Source organism: Colobus angolensis, unplaced genomic scaffold (assembly GCF_000951035.1).
Source record: "Colobus angolensis palliatus isolate OR3802 unplaced genomic scaffold, Cang.pa_1.0 Scaffold7, whole genome shotgun sequence".
Classification (NCBI taxonomy): domain Eukaryota; kingdom Metazoa; phylum Chordata; class Mammalia; order Primates; family Cercopithecidae; genus Colobus; species Colobus angolensis.
In genome coordinates this window covers 19,837,070-19,858,191 of record NW_012120709.1, presented here as the reverse complement: position 1 = coordinate 19,858,191, position 21,122 = coordinate 19,837,070, and the positions used below count along the sequence as shown (strand labels likewise).

Below are 21,122 nucleotides of genomic sequence, written 5' to 3'. Positions count from 1 at the left end.
GGGCCAGGCACAGCGGGGCACTTTGCACATGTCATCTTGGGAACCGAAATCACACAGTCACAAAGGTCACACAGACCCAGAGGTGACTGCAAGTCTTCAAGGCTTCAGGCCCTCATTCTTCCTCCTAAAGGACTCTCAGATGGCCCTGGGCTGGGGAAGGGTCCTGGGAGTTAGAAGATGAGTTTTCCAGCAGGCTAAGAAATTGCATTGCTTCATCCACCTCTCTGCTGTCTTCCTCACGGAATACTTATTGAGCAATTCTTGTGCTTCAGGCCCTGGGTGAGGTGCTGGGATTAAAACAGTCAAGAATGGTCACCAGCCCTGTCTTCGTGAGTTCAGTCTAGTGGGATCACAACAATGTAAGACTCCGTTTTCCCCAAGGCAGAGCCCAGGGAGGGCAGACACAGCACAGGCACATGCTGTGCACTTCTAAGGCACCATTCTACTAGACGATGTGTGACACAGCAGCCTTGGTGTGCCTTGGCCTTGAACAATGAGGTAGGGCAGCAGTGGGGGCAGGAAGACTGAGAGCATGGACCACTACTTCCTGCATGGCTGGGGCAGGAGGCCCTGAAAGAAGCAGCTGCAGATCCTGCTTTCCAGGTGGTCTCAGCACAGGCACAGCCAGTTGCCTGCAACTAGGAACACTGAGGCCCGGCCTGCTTTGGGGGCATTTCCAGCATCCCCTCCTATCTGGAATCTCTTCCCAAAACATCCTTGTCCCCAGGGACTGCATAGCTCCTTTTACCTGGTGGCCCAACCCTCTCTGTGCCTCACTGGCTCACTGTCCTCTTGGGTCCCAGGACCTGGGCTCAGTGTGCAACTTTAGCTTCCACCTGCACAGGGCCCTGTCTGTGGGCTTTGCCCTCCCTGATGGCATGTTCTTCTCCTAACAGCCTGGAGTGAGGGGCACTCTTATAGCCTCCACTTGCAGAACAGAAACCTCTCATACAGAAAGGGTGGTTTCCCTTTCAGGGTAGATCTTCTGATTCTACATGTTATATTGTCCATTCCAGCCCAGGCTTCTGACCAGGCTGAGTGCAGTTGAAAGACGCTAGGATGTCAGAAGATTTTTTTAAAAAGAGAAAGAATACCTGTTTTGGACCAGACCTGTAGGGTAACAGCCTGGGGTGCATGTCAATAGAACTTGGGCTGCTCCAGGAAGCAAGTGGGTAGGTGGCGGGGGCAGAGCAGTTCTTAGTGGGGCTTCAGGAGTGAGAAAGCCAGTCTGGGCATCTGTGTGCTGGAGGGTCCTCTCCTGCCAACCAGGTGGCCCTGGCTCTGCTACACTAGTTTCTGGGAGGGCACGGGGAAGCAGGAGGCTGGTGGAGGGAAAGCAGACCATCTTTGGTGTGGGGAGACCTACCCTGGTTTTGTGGGGTTAGAGGGGACGTGGGAAGGGGGTACCTGGTAGGAACAGCTTCCTGCTTCCTCTCTCATCACAGTTCTGCTACTTGGCGAATAAGGCTTCATTGGAGCAGAGGCCCAGAGAGGCGCAGGAGAGGGAATGGTAAGGAGCGATGTGGAGAGAACTCTGACTCCCAACTGGAGCCAGAGACAGCCCCAGGTTCATAGGAAGTGCTGCACGACCGCTCCACTTGCATGTGGCTTTCTCCCACATTCACACCTGGCTTCTGACACCCAGAGCCGTGTGTGAGGCCAGGGAGAGGCGGCCACCTCTCTGGCACCCCAGGGCCAGGGGGAGTCAGAGCTGCACAGGAAGGAGGTGAAGGATGGCTATCAGGAAAGGGGGGAGGTGGTGCCATTCCAGGATTGGGAGGGGCAGGGCCTGGGGCCATGGACTGTGCAGAGACAAAGCTGGACCGTCTACACCTTCTGGATTTTCCTCATCAGGCCCAACTCCAAACACTCTGTCCTGTTGCCCCCAGGAGTGTGTAAGTTGTGGGCAAGGTCATTTGGGGGACCGGGATCTGTGCTGTGTCTAGGGCAGGGGAAAGCATGGGAGGGGCAAGAGAGGCAGGACACTGCCCTGCAGGAGACAAGTCCCTTGTTGGTTTTCTCCCAGAGCTGACAGCACAGACCTCACCCAGGCTCTGGGTAGAGGAGGCATGACCCGCTAGTGGGCCTGGCCCTTGCTCTATAACTGACCTGATCCGTAGGTGTTTCCCATGGGGCTTCAGTGTCTCAGCCCACACCAAGGCACTGAAGGAGAGTCTCCCTTTCCTTTCCTGAGTGTATTGGCAAAGGGAACTGGGCAGAGGCTTCTAAGAGCATCCTTGCAAAAGGCTCCCAGAGGATGGGCTGTCTATGTCTTATTGCAAGATAAACATTCTTCTGATTTAGGAGGAACTGCAAGAAATGAATGTATTGAGTGCTTATTAACTGCCTTGCCCTCTGACTGGCAGCGCATCAGGTTTAATTCTTACAATGACCCAGAGATAAGCATTGTTGACGCTAGATGATACCATCAAGCTAAGATAGTTTTAGCAACCTGGGATTTGCAACTAGTAAATGGCTCGGCCAAGATAAGAACCCAGGTCTGCCTGCCCGGGTCCACTAGACCCAGTCACCCACAGTTTCCCTCCCTGACCTCAGCATAGCCTGGTTCCCGTCCTCTGTCCCTTACATGACCTTACAGCAAAGACCCCTGCTACCGGTGATACGATTCAGCGAGCAGGGAGGGAGCATCCTCTGAGCCCCAGATACCAGGGCACTAAGAGGGGACTGGATGGAACACAGAAACAAGTAGGGCATGGTGATGTGGCATGCAATGAGCAAGGAAGGTGGACCTGAGAGCAGCTCTGTCAACCTCGCTACACTGGGCGTCGGGACAGAATGCCCCTGAGGAAGGAGTGAGCATCTCCAGGGGGCAAGCGGAGAAGTCTTCGTGGGCAGGGACAGGCAAGTTGGATCTGGAAGGGCAGGTCAGATCCCGGAAGGCACCGGTGGAAGAAGGGGACTCAGCATTAGCAGGAAGAGGGGCCTGGGGCTGGTGGGGGCTGCAGCAAGGCAGCAAGGCTGGCTGGTTCCAGAGTGGGCTGGAGCCCTAACTCTCTGGAGGCCCTCACATGTTGGTGAGATGTGTTCTATAGGTAAGCACGGGGGGCATCAGGAAAGGAATGTTCCTGAGCACTAGATCACCCCAGAGCTGCCATCTGTGTATTCAGGAAGTCCTGGGGCTCCCTCCTTCCTCTCCTCCCTGCCACATGCCCGGAGCCCTGTTTCCTCCCCTTCTCAGCCCTGCCCCTTGTCATTCTCTCCCTGGGGCTCACTTCCCTCAGGTTGGCTTTGGAGAGGGACATGGTCTTCCCAGTCTCCTCATTTCCCATAGGCCTTTTCACCCCTGAGGAGTTTTCTGCTGATCGCTGCAGTCCTGCCTCCCATCTAGACAGTGGCGGCAGCCCGTGTGGGCCTCTGCCCTACACTTTGCTGCGGAGACAGCTTGCCAAGCCTCCCTGCTCCTTTAGGATCCCCAGCCTCATAACTGGGGGGTTCCATCAACAGCTTCCATCTCCCAGCACAAGAAAGGAACCAGGTGGAACAATCTGGGCTATCTGCACCTCTGGGGATGGCTAGGCTAGGGGATGCCATCTCCCAGGACCCAGGAATGTCCTCCTTGAGGTGGACTGGATTGGTTCAAGCACAGTTTAGGGTGGGAAAGGAGGCTGTCATGTGGGTAAATGGTAATGAGGGAGTTACTTGAGTAACATTGGTGAGAAAGGACAGGAACAGAAAGCTGGAAGAGGAGAGAAGTGACGGTGAGTACCAATGTGTGCTGGAGATAGGCGTGATCTAATTGCATCCCTGAGATAGCAAATCTGTTATAAATACAGATGCCAAAGCCTGGAAAGTCTGGTAAAGTCCACAGATAGCAAAGGGCAGAACTGGGATGCCAAGCCAGGTGTGCCTGGCTCTGAAGCCCCATAGGGCAGGGTCTCCATCTCCCACCACTGGCCCCCATTTCCTCATCCTGCACACAGCTGAAGAGATCTTTAAGATGCATGGCGTGTTCTGATTGCATCCTCCTTCTGCTGGGAAATTGACAGCAGCTCCCAACTGTCCCTCATCCTGTGTGGGAGCTCCCAAATCAGAATGGACATTAAGGTCTCTCCACCGAATACGCACCTCCCCACCCACACCTGGACAGCACTGTCCCTCCATCGGCTGGCCACTGTCTGCTCTCCATAGCAGCTGTGTCTCTTTCACATTCCCCAGCTGATCCTCTCCCCTTCTATCCAGTCCAGGCTTTACTCCTTTTCTGCTCTGTCCTTGTCCTCATTCAACATATGCATCTTCCAGAAAACCCCTTCCTGATCGACCCCATGCAACATGGCAACTGCCTGGAGGAGGCAAGACAGGTATAGACTGTGCTGTCCACTGTCCCCATGTGGCTAGATACTCACATTTAATTTATTGAAATAAAAAACCTTGATTCCTTGGTCACACGAGCCACATTTCACGTGCTCAGCAGCACCTGTGGCTGGCGGCTATCCTACTGAGCAGTGTGGATGCAGAAGGCTTCCATCCTCCCAGTGCTGGTCCAGAATGGCTCCTAAGTTAGGAGTTTGGATACCTTCAACTAAAATGGGGTATAAAGGGTGAAGTCAGGCTTGTGGAGGGAGAAGAGAATGCTTCGGTCGGGACACTTTGAGTTGAAGGGGTCTACAGGACCTCCAAGAGGAGATGCCCAGCAAGAAATTAGGGGGCTCTTATCTCCCTGATCCCCAGTCTCCCCTAAATAGGGCTTGAACTTCCACTGGAGACCTTCTCCTTGGGAATCTCAAGGGCCTCATTCAAACCCAATTTTAAACATCCTTAGGGAAGCTCTAGAAGGCAGCTGTGTTGAAATGGGACTCAAGGTGGATACTGTGTGTGTTTGTGTGTGTGTGTGTGTCTGGCTAGGAGTGGCTTGATAGGGCAGAAGAGGACACTGGTAGGTAATGAGGGGCCATGGGCTGGCCTGAAGTCACGTCTAAGAGTTATCTCTTAGAGGAAGTGGAGGAAGCAGAGGTGTGAGAATCTCTGCCTAGACTCAGGATCACCAGAGCTGAAATGATTCCCGGAGACAGTCCTGTCCACATGGCATCCCTCGACTCTAGGTGCAAAGATTCACCTACTTTTTCTAACTCTATTCTTCAAGGCCTTTTCTCAGTTCTCAGCTCTTTCCAATAAGATCAACCAGCTACTCTTCTCCCCCTTGGGTTCCTTCCTGATCACTCCCACCAATGGATCTGAGCTCCCCTGGCTGGAAGGATGTTGGCTCTCATAGAGTCCTAGATTTGGAGTTAGATCTGGAAGGGCAGATAGGATCCCGGCAGGTGGGAGACTTCAGAGTGCAAGGAGAAGCAAACAGCCCTGTGCCTCCTCCACTTCCTGCCTCCTGCTCCTGCATGTTCTGGGAAAGACAGAACTCCTAGGGGCATCTTAACTACAAGTTTTGCCTAAGACTTAGTCTCAGTGAGACTAAAGAGATTGAGCTGGGCAGCTAGCAGGGAGTAGGAGGACGGAACAGTCAGCTGAGTGTCCCCTGCCCCCAGTCCTCAGGAGTCCAAATGGGAGAGAAAAAGATCTCTGACACCCAAACTGCTGGCCACTGCCGTCTGCAGGGTTATGCTAAGGAAGGGCACAGAGGGAAACCACGGGACGCCCCAGTGCTTCTCAGGCCTGGGTGCTCTTCTGAATCACCTGGGAATTGTTAATGATGCTCACACCAGGTTCCTACCCTGGAGGTTCTGGTTTAATTGGTTGAGGGTAGGGCCAGGCTTTGGTATATTTTAAAAGCCCCTCGCCCAGGAGATTTTAATGTGCAGGCTCAGTTTACAACCCTGGCTCTAGGACACACTCCAGCTTCCTGGGCTCACATCTGACTTTCCATGGTGGCCATAAGCTATGGCAAGGCGGTGGTAAAGGGCCCAGGGCCCAACAGGCTGGAGCTGTGGTCCAGAGGCCAAAGGATGGAGGATACAAAGCTGCTAGCTCTGCTGAAAGGGACTTGTTAATTCAACAGGATTGCACATGGGCAGCACATTTCCTCTGCCCCACCTCTCTCACACCATGCTGATGCCAGGCTGCTGGCTGCTGGCCCCATGCCCAGACTGGAGTACCCAGCCCAGGAGAATGACATGCAGAGGTGGGCCTGCCAATCAGCTTGGCTCAGAGCTGGCCAATATGTGGGACAGATGATTCCTTTTCTCTGACAATTGCAAAACGTCCTTGAGTGTGAGGGGCTGCTTCTACTGGACTGTCCAGCAGTGTGGGAGATAGAAGGAGCAGGACAGAGCCCCAGGACACTCATCCTGTCCCCACTCCCTCCAAATTGTTGGCTGCTCTCCTGGAAGCTGAACTAGGGCTCTGGTCACATAAAGTTACTGTGAACACACACATATGCACACACATATACCCTACATTAGACAAATCGCATACAAGCACACCATACTAACGCTACTGGCCTCTATATGCAACTTGGGTTCCACAGGCTAATCCATCTCTAAACAGGAGACTCAGAGCCTCAGCTTTCTTGACTTCAGAGTTTGAAATCTGGCCTTAAAACTGGACACGATGAAGGGTGAAGGGTGGCACTGGGGACCAGAGACCTCGCATCTCACATAGGATGACTTATCCCCAGTTGGAGTGCACCCTTCCTACACCCCCCAAAGGCCATGAGGGAGACCCACGCACTGGGATCAGGGGCACTGGAAAGCTGTGGTCAGTGCGGCAACAGGTGGCTGGCTGGGACTTTAAACAGCAAGCAGAAACCTCCTTTGCGCTTTTAGCTTCTGCCCCTTGAGCAAAGCACATGTGTCTGGCTTTCCCACCCCAGCCTGAGGTAAGGAGCCAAGAACACAAGACATGAGACGGGAGGATCCTGCTTCCCTCACTGCTGTACCTCCCACCATCTTCAGAGGGGGTCTGCTAGGATGCAAGGGCTCCTGTGAACTCAGAGGCGAGTGGCAAAAGGTCGTAGGTGTCTTGGACCGGAGAGGGAATTCATTTGGGGGGCTTGCATCCCCAAAAAGGAGGGGGAGGAAGCCTGGGTTCTGTTGGAAGTGACTGGAGGACATGTTGAAGGCAGCTTTCCAAGTCAGGGCGCCTTCCTCAGCTGCAGCCACAGTGATACCTCTCCCCATGCCTCCGTCACCCAGGTTCCTGTCTCCTCTTGAGGTTGAAGGGGCAGGTGAAGAGTGCAGATGGGGAAGACGCCCTGCCAGAAGCCCAGCTGCACTTTCACCAATTCCTACTCCATCCAGGCGAGAGGCCCCAGGTTGTCTAAATTTCCTCCTTCCTTCCTTCCTTCCTTCCTTCCTTCCTTCCTTCCTTCCTTCCTTCCTTCCTTCCTTCCTTCCTTCCTTCCTTCCTTCCTTCCTTCCTTCCTTCCTTCCTTCCTTCCTTCCTTCCTTCCTATATCTATGTGTGTGTGTGTGTGTGTGTGTGTATATGGAGTCTCGCTCTGATGCCCAGGCTGGAGTGCAGTGGTGTGATCTCAGCTCACTGCAACCTCTGCCTCCTGGGTTCAAGGAATTCTCCTGCCTCAGCCTCTGTAGTAGCTGGGATTACAGGCACATGCCACCACACCCAGCTAAATTTTGTATTTTTAGTAGAGACAGGGTTTCACCATGTTGGCCACGCTGGCCTCAAACTCTTGATCTCAGGTGATCTGCCTGCCTCAGCCTCCCAAAGTGCTGGGATTATAGGTGTGAGCCACCACACCTAGCCAAGTTGTCTAAATTTCTGTCTGAGTTCCTGGCTCAGAACCACCCAGAGTGGCCACTGACGGCTCCTTGCCCTCTAGGAAGGACATGATGACCCACTTTTGGCTGTGGAGAGCCAGTTGCAGGGGTGTGCAGCCTACTCCATCCTGGATGTCCAGCTGGGTGCCTGCCTTGACCAGCACTTTGAGGATGACTGTGTTGCTCTTGAGGGTGGCCAGGTGGGCAGGTGTCCAGCCCACCTTGTTGAGGGTATGGACATTCACGTGATGTTCCAGGAGGTTGATGACACTCAGAAAGGTGCCCCTCTGGACCGCCAGGTGGAGGGGTGTCCAGCCTGACTGCCCTGCAGCATTGGGGCCAGCCCCGCACTGCAGCAGTGCCGACACCACCGCCTCCTCCCTGTGGCGTGCGGCTAGGTACAGGGGAGTCCAGTTCACAGCTCCGAGAGCACCCATGTTTGTGTGGCTCTCTGCCAGCAGATGCATGATCTCCAGGTGGCCCTTCTAGGCTGCTAGATGCAGGGGTGTCCAGCCCTGGTGGGTGGGCAGCTCAAGGCTGGCTCCGTACCTGAGCAGCATCTTGCAGATCAGGTATTTGCCTCTGGCAGCCGCAGTGTGCAGTGGGCCGTAGCCACTCTGGTCAAGGGCATCAGGGGCCGCTCCACTCTTCAGCAGGTGTTGGATGGCCCTCACTTTGCCCCGCTCTACTGCCAGGTGCAGTGGTGCTTTCAGGTTTCTCTGCTGAGCATCCAGCTTAGCCCCCTGGCTGGTCAGCAGCTTGACCAGGCTAACATGGCCAAAGTAGGCAGCCACGTGGAGAGGGGTCTTGCCCTCAGCCTCATGCAGGTTGGGGTCAGCCTGACGGGAGACCAGAAGCTGTGCCACATTCTCAAAGTCATTCTGTGCAGACAGGTGAAGAGGAGTCCATCCCTCATGTTGCTGGGCATCCACACAGGCCCCGTGGTCCAGGAGCAGGTGCGCAGTGCGGGCATCCCCATTCTGGGTTGCAAAGTGCAGTGGGGCCCAGCCGTCCTCATACACTAGGTTGGCACTGGCACCACATCCCCACTGTGTGTGTTTGTGTATGTGTCTGTGTCTGGCTAGGAGTGGCTTGTGCCAAAAGCAGGGCACAGAGGTAGGGTCGCTGGTCCTGGGAGGCAATCGGAGGGGCGTGTATCCAGAGGCCGTCTGGCAGTCCATGTCTACCTCATGGGCCAGCAGCAACCTCACCTGCTCCACACTGCCCTTGGCCACCAGGAAGTGGAGGGGGGTGACCTTGTTCTCATAGATGCACAGTTCCTCATCTTTTGGGACCAAATTCTCACGGTCGGAGAGCTGAAAGGCCCACTTCAGGTAGTTTCCTGAGTCTGCTGGGAGAAAGATGGGGTTGAAATAAAAGACCTGTGACCTGTCCAGAGGTCATCATGGCCATCCGCCTGCCTCCTGGAAGTACCTTCCAGGAACAGAGGCTAGAGCCGTAAGGGCAATGCCTTTCCTAAGCATGGCTCTCTACACAGCCATAACTCTTACTATTCAAGTTCAGGTTCTATCATCCTGGAGAACTGAGTCCTGCAGTCCTTTCCCCATAGATGAGGCAGAAAGAGCAGTGGACTCAGGAGGCCTGAGCGCAAATCCTGGTTTTACCCCTCAGCATCCCCTGACCTTAGCCAATTCACTGCCTCTTTGAGCTTCCATATCTGGATCAGCAAAGACAGGATAGACAGTGATCAGCTCCTTCTACCATTGAAGGACAAATGACGTAGGTAAGAGCTTTCAGGGCAGGGCCTGAGGGGAAGTAAGTAGTTGTAAGTTGGAAATAAACTTGTGATTGGAGCTCTATGATCTAAATTCCCCTCTGAGGTCTTAAGGATCAACATCCTTTTGCTCTACCCAGTGGAGTTTTAGAATAAATGATTACTACCCAGGCCTAACCCTCACAGATTCTGGTTTAATTAGTCTACGGTGTGCTCAAGGCAAAGCATTTTTTTTTTTTTTTTTAATTTCCCAAGCAATTCTAACATGCAGCTAGCCTTGAGAACCAATGCTCCACCTCTCAGGTCAGGAAAGGGGAAATCCGGTCTTGCAAGGACACAGACCTGAAGGGGAGGCAGCCAGGCTCCCTGAGGGCATGTGCCTTTCTGAACATGCAGCTGGGTGCTGGAAAAGGGCATCCAAACCCTGGATGTGTGACAGGCCTGGGGAGGAGGGGGAGACCAGGGAGATGGGGAAAGGGTGTGATTTGACTCCACTTTCTCTGCTGTGAGTTCTCTGGTCCCACCCGTGGCACTCAGACTCACCGCTGTCCATCAGTTCCTGACTGATGTCCTCATTCACCTGGGGAGGCATAACCAGCAGGCAAGGTGGAGATCAGTGGTGCAGTTCTAGCCTGTGCCCTCCTCCCCTCCTTCCCTCTCTCCAGCACTCCGGGTCACTGTCAGGACTCACAGCCCACTCTATCTTGGGAGACCCTTCTCCTTTGCTATGACTATCGCCATCTCTCCAGAGGAAAACACTGAGCTGGAAAAACCCTCCAGAAAGAGGCAGCTCAGGGCCTTGCCTTCCACTTGGGCCATGTGAACTTCAGGGTGGATCTGTGAGTTCAGCCAGAGGAGCCCCATGCTAACCCACGGCTGGTTCCCGTGTTAGAGTAGGGACAGGAGAGCAGGGGGATGATGTTGACACCCACAGTATGAAAGCTTGGGAGAGCCAGGCCTTCCTTTGCAGGACAGGAGTCAGCTTGGTCCGAAGCATGTGAGAGAAGGTATATCCTTCCCAGGGACTCTGTGCTCCACTCACACCACTATCCCTTGGCGCACCTTTGTGCAAATTAGGGAAAAGTGTTCCCTCTGGATGGAGGTGGCCCCGAAATGAGCTGTGCATGAGTGCTCAGTGTCTGGCCAGAGATCACAACAGTCCACACAGCGGGCTCCAGCTTAGCACGACCGTAAGGACTGCCCAGCTCACCCACTCACCTCCCAGGGCTGGTGCAGCAACAGCTTGCAAGACACCTTCCTGGCCAGGGTCTCGCTCTTTGGGACTACCGCAGGACTCTGCAGCAGAGACAGCAGTATGTCTGTCTTAATGGTAATGTCTGCTCCACGAATGGGAGAAAGACAGGAAAGGAAGCAACAGGCTGGCCCTCAGTACCCTCCCTGTTTTAGATGCCCTAATATTCCTGTCTCCTCCCAAAATCCATTCCTGGGTTGGACATATGAGCATATGAACATATGTTCATATACATGCATGAGATGGCAGGAAACCTGGGTCATGGTGGGGCACCTTCAGCAAGTCACTGACCCTCTGAGTTATCAGGGTCCTTTCCTGCAGATTGAGGGGGCAAGGTTAGGCGATCTCTAAGATGCGCACACTTACACATAGGTACGTTTTCACAGTCCCCAAAGGACTGGATGATCTCATGGGCCATCCCCGGCCTGTGATTTCATGGCCTGGAAACATTTTACAAATGAGGGAACAGTAGCTCTGAAAGGACGCAAGGCTGGCTGGAGAGTTTGGCAACAGGGCCAGGGCCAGATACTGTGGCTTCTGCCTTTTGGCACCGAGGGTTTTCTACTCTGCCTCCCACAGGTACACGCATTAACACATACAGAGCCCAGAACCCATCCTCAGCTACTCCTGGCTCCCAGTGCTGCCCTCCCAGCCCTGTGATGCAGATTCTGCCTCAAAAAGTCCTTCTGGGCCAGGTACAGTGGCTCACACCTGTAATCCCAGCACTTTGGGAGGATGAGGCAGGAGGATCACTTGAGGCCAGGAGTTTGAGAACAGCCTGAATAACACAGTGAGACCTCATCTTTAAAAAAAAAAAAATCTACAAATTAGCCAGGCATAGTGGTGTGCTTGTTGTTCTGGATACTCAGGAGGCTGAGGTGGGAGGATCTCTTGAGCCCAGGAGTTCGAGCTTATGGTGAGGAATGATCGCACCACCACACTCCAGCCTAGACCACAGAGACCATGTTTCTGGGGAAAAAAAAAAAATGTCCTTCTAGGCCATAGGGTCAAAAGTGTCTCTCTGCATAGCTCCCAGGAGTGCCCAGTCATCTCCCCTCCCGGCCGCGCCCAGCTCCCAGTCCCTGGGCAAGGGGCACCGGATGAACACCTAGAAAGCATGGCCTCTTGGGGTCCTGGTCCCAGCAGCATTTCATCAGGTCCATCAACTGCTGGGCCTCACTTGGCCATTGGTCAGAGACAGGCTGTAGGGAGGGCCACATGCCTGCCGTCACTTGGATAATAATCATCATCATGTTGAACCCTGCAAAGGGAGGCTCAGGCTATGTGGGTGCTGAGAGGTAGGGCTGGAGGGGAGCAGGGGAGGAAGGCGGGGACTCTGAGGATCCCGACAGGGCACACACGCAGTGGGGGCTCCACAAATGCTTGGTGAGTAAACAGCTAGACTGTCAACCGACTTGAGGTTCTGTGTTGAGTAGCCAAGTCTCTCTGGTCTGGCTCCAGCCACCTCTCAGGTCAAGACTAGACATGACCCCACATTGCAGGTCTGTGCTGTCCAAAAGTAGCAGGGCTGACAGACAGGCCTAGGTAAAGGCTCTGACTCTCAACATTGTGAGGTTTTCCAAGTTTCCTGCAGTCTCTTTACCTGGCATCTAGGTGGCAGGGGGCGGGGGTATGAGAAGGCAGAAAGGGCACTTTAGAAGCAAGAGAGTTAGAGCCACAAAGCATGGGCTGGGGGCTGGGCTGACCTTCCCTTTCCTTTAGCTGTGACATGAGCTCTAGAAATAGAGGCAGGAAGGAAGGAGGGTGAGGAGAGGAATCCCTGAAGAGAATACAGTTCCACACACACCTGGACTTGTGCTCCCTCTCAACCCTCAGTCCTCCCACAGCACCTTCCAGGAACCCCTCCCAGGGGCCCTCTTGCCCCCGACACAGAGCCACAGCTGCCTGCTTACCTGAGTATGGTTTCCTCTGAGTGAGGAGCTCCCAGATGAAAATCGCAAAGCTGTAGATGCAGAAAACGCTTTCTGAATGACTTAGTTGAACATCCAAGATCACCCCAGCCTGGGGGGCCTACGGTTCACAAAGCCCCAGGCAAGCCTCTCCAGCCAGAGTCCTCCCCAGCCCTCTGCCTCGGGCCAGACCTCATCCCCGCACTGCCCTGCCCTTTGGGCCATAGTGACCAGGCAGGGTGGTGGCAGCAAGCTGCCTGCTGTGTGTGTGGCATTGTGCCTGGCCTCCTTCTCACCTGTACACATCATGTTTGGGCCCCGGGGCCTTGTTACTCTCCAGGAATATCTCAAGGGGGATGTAGCTGAGCGTGCCCCGCAGAGCCGACCTCTAGATGTACTGCATCCGGGTGGACTGTTCCATCCACTTGGACAGGCTGAAGTCTGAAATCTGGGAGAAAGCAGGGAGGGGCAGGGATAAGGATGCGATACAGTCACATAAACAGAAAACGGCTATGGCTTCTCACCCCTCCTGCTATCTGCCTATTCCAGGGTAGGGTAGTGGTTTTCTATGACACTTCCTCCTAGCACTACCACTTACTATCTGGATGATCTTGGCCAAATTACTTATCTTCTCAGAGCCTCAGTTTCTTCATCTGTAAAGTAGAAGTAATATGAGTATTTAACTCATACTGCTATTGTGAGCACTAAATGAAGTACCACGCAAAAAGCACTTAAACAGTGCCTGGCACATAGTTAGGAGATGGTAAGTGTTACCATTATCCAGAGACTATGAATGAAGTTGCCACCTTCGGTGAGCTGTTCATTTCACCTCCAGGGGCCCTGAAACACTTATACCATGGACATTTATCTTCCCTTTGCTCCCATCCATTGAGTCATTCACTTGCTAAGTTGGCCATGCATTGAGGGCCAGGAAGGCTGTGGACCAAGGACTGGGCAGCAGATGAGAAAAATGAGACACCCCCTGCCAACACACACACTCCATATCCTCGTAAATACTTATTCAAATGGGGGTCCAGCCAATAATGAAAGTGTTTCACTTATGATTATATACCTATGTTGGGGTTAGTAATATGGAGAATCAGAGGTACAGTGAAGGTATATAATGGGGACCTGCTGGAGTAGATCAGGGAAGAGCTCCCTGAGGAGGTGATGTTTAAGCTGAGAGCTGAATAGTGAGTAGACCTTTGCTAGATAAATCGGGGGTATGGGGGAACAGAAGGTGCAAAGGTCCTGGGGCAGAAAAGAGTTTTAGGAAGTGAAAGAATGTCCATTACAATCTTTCTTAGGGATTGTCTCATTTACACACATCTCCATCCAAATAAAAGAAAGTGTGGGGGGATAGAGATTATTCTATCCAATTTAGAAATGGGAAACTGAGTCCAAAGAGGGTTATTATAGGCATCCTGATACCCAGCCTCATGCCCCAAATTTCACTGCTTAGCCATCTCTGCTGCAGTGTGATCCCTGCCTTTAGAATTTGTCCATGAAGGGAACTGCTTAAAACCCTTGTCAGGCCAGTCAGGCAGGTGGATAATTCTGCTTACCTGGAGGAAACCCTCAAGTGAAAGGGAGCAGAGGATTGGCCAGAGCCCTTACTTTGACATGGGTGTTGCTGTCCAGAAGGATGTTGCCTGGCTTGAGGTCCAGGTGGAGCAGAGGTGGCTTAATGCTGTGCGGGAAGTTCATGGCCAAGCTGGTCTCGTGGATGATGTGGAGCCTGAGCTTCCAGCAGAGGCTGTGGATGGGCAGCATCTTCTCCAGGGAGCCATTGGCCATGAACTCCATCACAATACCCAGGGGCTGCTTGCACACCCCGTAGATGGACACAATGTGCTGAAACTTGATCTTCTCCATTTTGGCAGCTTCCTCAATGAGGTAATTCACATCAGAGCTATGGAGAGGGGGAGCAAGATATGGAAGGGGGTGACCCATTCATTACTACAGCAACCAGCAGAACACATAAACTAGCCGTGATGCCAGGCTGTGGGGACCCAGAGAAACCTCGGGAACTTGCAAGGTAGTGGAGGAGGATAGATATGAAGCACTACTTAGCAGGCAGCATAGATTACAGTCCAGCAGCAACAAGGCAGGAAGTCAAGGAGTTTGCAGCTTTAGGAGCCAGTCTATTCTGCAAAGGTGGCCACAAAAAAGCGCATATCACAGTTTGTCGTTTATTCTGGTTGCTTGTTTCTGTGTTTATTTCCCCTAGTAGATTTTGAGCCCCTGGAGGACCAACATGATGCCTCATGCTTCTGCTTCAAAACATCATTTGTTACCATTTAAATTATGGAAGTAATACGTATACCTTGTAGGAAACATAGGGAATATAGAGAGCTATATAAAAGAAAAATAAATAATCAGGTATGCAACCTTCCAGAGCTAGCCTCTGTTGATATTTTGGTAAATCCTTTTACTATCCACCTTCAAGGTATCTCTTTCCCTTTCTCCATCCCTTTCACTCCTTCTTTCTTCTCTTTCCTTTTGGATCACATAGTATGTGGAGCACGAGCACTTCCCCGCATTCCCCGCATTTGTGGAGCCCCCACTGCGTGCATGCCCTGTCGGGATCCTCATAGCCCCTGCCTTCCTCCCCTGATCCCCTCCAGCCCTATCTCTCAGCACCCACATAGCCTGAGCCTCCCTTTGCAGGGTTCTTCCAAAGCATGATCTCCCAAAGCTGCATATTCTCCCATTTTATGGATGAACTGTAATTATTCATCTTTATAATTCCCACAGCACATTGCCATGCACTGCACAATACCTCTTTGTTGAATTGGAACAGAAGTCACAACTTAAGGAAAGGCCTTACTAAATAAGCATTTGCAAACCCTGTTGCTCATTTCACTGTATGTGCCCACGGAACAGTAAATATGGATTGTTTTGGGATTGCGGGGATGGGGATTAAGGAAAAATGACAGATTTGAGAGCACAGTATTTGCAAAACTGTGATGCTGCTGCAGTCAGAGCCTGCTGGCAATGTGCTTCCGGGGCCTCCCTGGGAAGCCAACTGGAGAGCCCCAACCTTCAGGAAAAACCACATGCTCTTCCTGGCATCTGGACGGGTTGGCTAGTGTAGGTTTCTCCTATTCTTGTTTACTTGTCCCAGAGATTTCTTCTCCACCTCTGTGGTATTTTTAATCTGTCTTCTCTCATCTTCTTGGGTTCACAGGAACCAATGACATCTGCCATGACGTGGAAAAAAGCGTGGGATGTGGGGATCACACTGCCCTGATTTCAAATCCCAGTTTCACCCCTTATTACCTGCATGACCCTGGGCAAGTGGATCCTCTGGGCCTCAGTTTCTAAACTAAAAACTGGGAATTATTGTAACTGCCTTGCACAGTTCTTTCACAGCTTCATACCCAGAAGTCTTGAGAGCATTGACTGCTGTCTCTCCTCTTCCTCATCTTGCTGCACCCACTTTCATCTAGTTTTTGGTACCTGCACTTCCCTGAACACCTGTGGCTAAAGTCACCAACAGCCTCTATATTGCTATATCTAACCAACAGTTTTCACTTCTCAGTGTATATTTCAGATCTCTGACTCTTTTTCTTGAAACTCCATTACTTGAGCCATGTGTCAACATTCTCCTGTGTTTCTCCTGCCTTTCTGGTCACTTCCTCTCTGTTTCCTTTGCAAGCTCATATCATGTTACTTGACCACGGGGCTTGGTCCAAGCCCCTGTTCTTTGCTCCTCCCCCTCTATAATCTTTCTCTAGTCAATCTCGACATCTCCAGTTGGATATTCAATACCAAATGCGTTTAAAGCTAACCTCCTGATTTTCCCCTGAAACCTGCTCTTCCTCCAGTTTTCATCATTTCAGTGAATGGGGCCTCTGTCCTTCTAGTCCTCAGAATAGAACCCTCATGTCATCTTTGACTCCTTTCTCTCTCCCACTTCCTACAGTCAAGTATTTGCAAATCCTGCCAGCTCCAGCTTCAAAGTACTGTCGAGCAACAAGCTGACCACTTCTCACCACCTCTCCCGCAAGGTGCATCTTGGCCCAAGCCTCCTAATTGGACTCTCTCTTTCTCCCGCTTCCTCTCCACAATCATTCTCAACCCAGCAGCCAAAGTCATATTTTAAAATCTAAGTCACAGCATGTCACCACCCTTCTCCAATGGCTCTCCTCATCACGGTAAAAGCCAAAGTTCCTTCATGGCTGACAAAGTCCTACAAGATTTGTCCCCAACCCCAGGCACAGCTTGCTGACTTCCTCTCCTAATCACTCCCCTTTCATTGTGCTCCTGGCTCACGGGCTTCCCACTGTTCCTCCACCGTGACCAGTGTGGTCCCACCTCAGGACCTTTGCACCTGTTGTTCTCTCTGCCTAGAACACTCCTCCCTAACAGAGCCACATGGATTATCCCTTCATTTGCTTCAAATCTCTACTCAAATGGTACCTAATTAGTGTGTATTTCACAGAGGAGTCTCTATAAAAAAAGCAACCTCATCCCAACTCTTATCTCCCCTATACACAGAGGGCCCTGGCATTAATATTTTTAGACCAAACCATTTCTTAGAAAATCAGACTTCTCAACTCTCCTTAGATATTGTAATCAAGAACTGTCAGGTGGTCATGAGTGCTATAGCTAAAAAGTTTATTATTCATTTGCTATTTATTTTGTCTTCCTCCTTTAGATTATAAGCTTCATGAGGTCAGGGACTTTGTTTTTTTCACTTAGTGCTTGGAATGAATGCATCTCATCTATGCCTTTGTTTTGTTTTGTTTTGTTTTTTTGAGACTGAGTCTCACTTTTGTCACCCAGGCTGGAGTGCAATGGCGTGATCTTGGCTCACTGCAACCTCTGCCTCCTGGGTTCAAGCAATTCTCCTGTCTCAGCCTCCTGAGTAGCTGGGACTAGAGGCACCTGCCACCACTCCCAACTAATTTTTGTATTTTTGGTAGAAACGGGGTTTCACCATATTGGTCAGTCTGGTCTTGAACTCCTGAACTCAGGTGATCCACCAGCCTTGGCCTCCCAAAGTGCTGGGATTACAGGTGTGAGCCACCAGGACCAGCCTGATGCCGTAGTTCTAATGACCACTTATAACAAATGACTCACAAGTTTTAATATTCTTAACACCAACCTTTACTCTGACGTCCGCTTGACAACACTTCTTGGCTATTTAAAGGCATCTGAAACTCGACAGGTACAAAGCTGAACTCATGATCTTCCTCTCCAAACCTAGGCCTCTTTTCATATTCTCTTCATTAATTGTCAACACTGCCATTCAATAAGTATTTATTGAACACCAACTATGTGCCAGGCACAGGAGACAGAGCTGTGACCAAAACAGACACTCTCATGGAGTGGACATTTTAGTGGACCCTCCATTCCTTTGGGCAAGCCAGATATCAAGTTAGTTTTAATACTCCTCTTCCTCATCATGACCTTCCCCATGAGTAATCCAGCACCAAGTCAGGTGGATTTTTAGCTTCTAAATATGGCTTAACCCGATCCTTTCCTATCTCCACTACCAACACTCCAGTCTAGCCCCCATTACCCATCTCTTGTCAGAATGAAGATAACAATCTCCTAACTTGACCAGCATCCACTGTACCCCTCCCAATGCATTCTCCATACTGCAATTCTGATTAATCCCTCCCATTATCACCACCACTACGTGGCTGTAAATGCTCAGTGGTTTTCCACTGCTCTTTTACTCTCCCGGCTCCAGCCATCATGGCCTTTTCCCATCTTTGTACTTACCATGCCCCTCTAGACACAGATTCTTTGCACACTCTGTTGTGTGTTCTTGGAAAACTGTCTCCTCCTCACCTACTTAACTCACTCATTCTTCACATTTCAGCTGTAGCGTAACTTCTTCAAGGAAGCCTTTTCTGATCTCAGTCAAACTTTCTATTAGTGAGCTCCCTTAGAACCACAAATCTCCCCTTCTTAAGCTTCTCACAGTTGCACATTTACATTTACATGTGAGATTATCTGGTTAACGTCTTCCTTCCCCCTAGGCTGCAAGCTCCTGGAGAGAAAGGACACATCTGTTGCATTCATCATTAATCCCAGGGTGTAGAACAGTGCCTGACACATAGTAGAAGAGCAATAAGCGTTTGTCAAGTGGATGAATGAATGAATAGCTGGAAAGACGATCTAGTAAAGTAATGCATGGAAAGCTCCTAGTATAGTAATCCACACATACTAAGCCTTAATTACCATTAATTATCTTATCCCCTCCACCCAGGGAATTCCCAGAACTTGGGAAGGGAAAGCGGCAGGAGTTAGCATCAATGTCTCACAGTGTAATCATGTCACTGCCATCTGTTTCATTTCATTCTATATTCCAAAGGCTATAAATGATTTAGACAAATCCTAGCACAATCTGACCCTCCTCCAAAACCAACAGGCAAATGTTGAGGGAGGAAGGTGAGTGGGCCTTAGGCGATTTCATTTTTCCTCTCCTCATAAGGTGGGGGAAGGCCTGGGAATTGAGTGTGTGGCACCTGAGGCTGTGTCTTAAGAGTCTCCATGGTAATCCTAGAGAACCACAGATAGCATCCAAGCCAGATGCCAGTCGGAGAGGCTCCCGCCCCAAACTCTCTAATTGATGTCCCAGGGCCTTGGGAGGAGGACATGGTTATCATGCTCAGATTTAACATCCTGAGTGTCTTCTTCATGGCTGCAAGGTGCAAGCACACAGCTAGTATATGCAACTCCAGTGGGAATGAGACTGGATCCCAAATCAACGGGAAGACAGAGAACAATGGAAACAGTGGGAAAGAGGTAGGAAGAGAAAAATGGGGGCATGTCAAGGCGTGGCTATAGTGCACATGATGACAGCAAGGGACAAAAACAAAAACAGACATCAGAGAACTCCAGACTTGACCTTCCAGGGGCCTGTACAGGCCATCAGGTTGGGCAGTCTCCATCCCCGGACCTCCTCAGCCTGCACTGGTTGGGAGGGGCCTCCTCCCTCTACCCACCATGGGAAGAGAGAACATGATTCCCTGCAGATCACTGAGCAAAGTGCCACAGCCTCCCAGGAAGCTCAGCCCTGCCCTGAGAGTTGGGGTAGGTAGGAGGGGGGCAGAGAGCAGTCAAGAGCAGTCACTGCCACAGGACACCCGGGGAAGAAGGCGCTGTAGAGAAGGATGGAAGGAGGCAGGACAAGTTCGGAAGGTTAGATAGGATAAAGGAGTCTTTGGTAGGTAGTTCCTGCTTGCCTTTGACCTCTGTTGAGTCTACAAACAGGTATTGTGTGCCAGTTCTCTTTTGGTTAGGGAGACAGGTAAGGCTGTGCCTGGGAGGCTCAGGCTACTGGGTGGAATTCAGAGACACCGCGGGGGACAGTCCTCAGCCCCAAACTCAGCCCACTCCTTCCTCGCAAGCTCCCTGGGTCCAAAGCTTGCCGGGCCTCAGTTTCTCCTCCGAGAAAGGGGAGAGCGTGGCTGGCAGTACCTGGTGGCGTCGGGCGGGAGGCAGGGGGGCACTTGATGGCGTACTCTGTCGGCCAGCGCCTGTGCCGCGCCTGTGCCGCGCCTGGAACACCCGGCTGAAGCCGCCGCTGGCCACTAGGCGCCAGTCGCTCTCGAAGTCGTCGCGAGTGAAGACGGGGAGGCTGCCCAGCAGCTGCTCCGTGGGGTCAGCGGCCATGGGGTCGGTGCGGCCGCCTGGCCCTTCTCTTGCTGTCTCCGCGCGGCGCACTCCCCGCTGGGGCTGCTGCCTGGGTGGCCCAAGGAGCAGCCGCTTCCTGCTCCTCCGGTCCGGGAGAGGGGAAAGGGGAGACGAGCCGGCACTGCCTCCTTCCCCGCCCAAGAGGAGCCGCTCCTGCCCCGCAAAGGTGGGGAAATCCCAGACATAAGCCCTGAGGCCCCAGCAGGGATGAAGCGACCTGGGTCTGGGGAGAGGGTATGTCCCTCCGAAGCCCTCGCATTTCCCTGTCTCAGCCTTTGATTTTCCCCAGTTCTCTGTAGGGAGGGATGCTGGGAGGTGAACCGAAGCTGGAAGAAGTCCAGCCTGAGAAGTTGGATCCAGTTTATTTAGGCCCAGCGCTAAGTGACATTGGTTAATGCATTCCTGCAGTGTATTCAAGAGGGTTTATGAAGGATTCAGGCCTGGACCCCTGCCCCTATCCAGCAAGTATGGGAGGCAAACAATTTTAATGGGGATTTTCTGGTCTGAATCTGTTGGTCTGACTGGTTTCATGTTTCCTTTGTTCTTGTTGGGGTTTTGTTTGTTTGTTAGCCAGCCAGCCTTGGTGTCCTATAGGTTACCAAGGAGGGGTCAGCAGGGACAGAGTCACGGGGGGAGGCTGGGCTCCTGTCTGCAGGGGACTCCCTTCCTCAGGCTGCGCTCTACCTAACCTCAGAGGGATGGACCCCAGCCTCGGGGTGGCCACGGGGGAAGTGGCCTCCTTGGCCCAGTTACTACAGGCAGTTTGTTGCCAGGGATAAGAGGAGGCTCTAGCTGGAGCATGACCAGTGCTGAGCCTGGAGTTTCCCCTGGGTTCTGGGTCCATGGGATTGCCGTCTCACCTTGGAGACCCTAGAGCAGGG

General features: G+C 52.1%; 1 protein-coding gene across 1 annotated transcript; it reads right to left on the bottom strand.

The window, feature by feature from the left end:
- Positions 1 to 7,681: 7,681 nt before the first annotated feature.
- On the bottom strand, positions 7,682 to 20,220 carry ANKK1 (ankyrin repeat and kinase domain containing 1). The gene is given in 12 exon segments (XM_011926764.1): positions 7,682 to 8,729; positions 8,782 to 8,833; positions 8,836 to 9,036; positions 9,967 to 10,003; positions 10,642 to 10,760; positions 11,784 to 11,936; positions 12,589 to 12,638; positions 12,882 to 13,033; positions 14,203 to 14,497; positions 20,026 to 20,053; positions 20,056 to 20,107; positions 20,110 to 20,220. Coding segments are annotated over 12 exon segments (2,298 nt in total).
- Between the last annotated feature and the right edge of the window lie 902 nt (positions 20,221 to 21,122).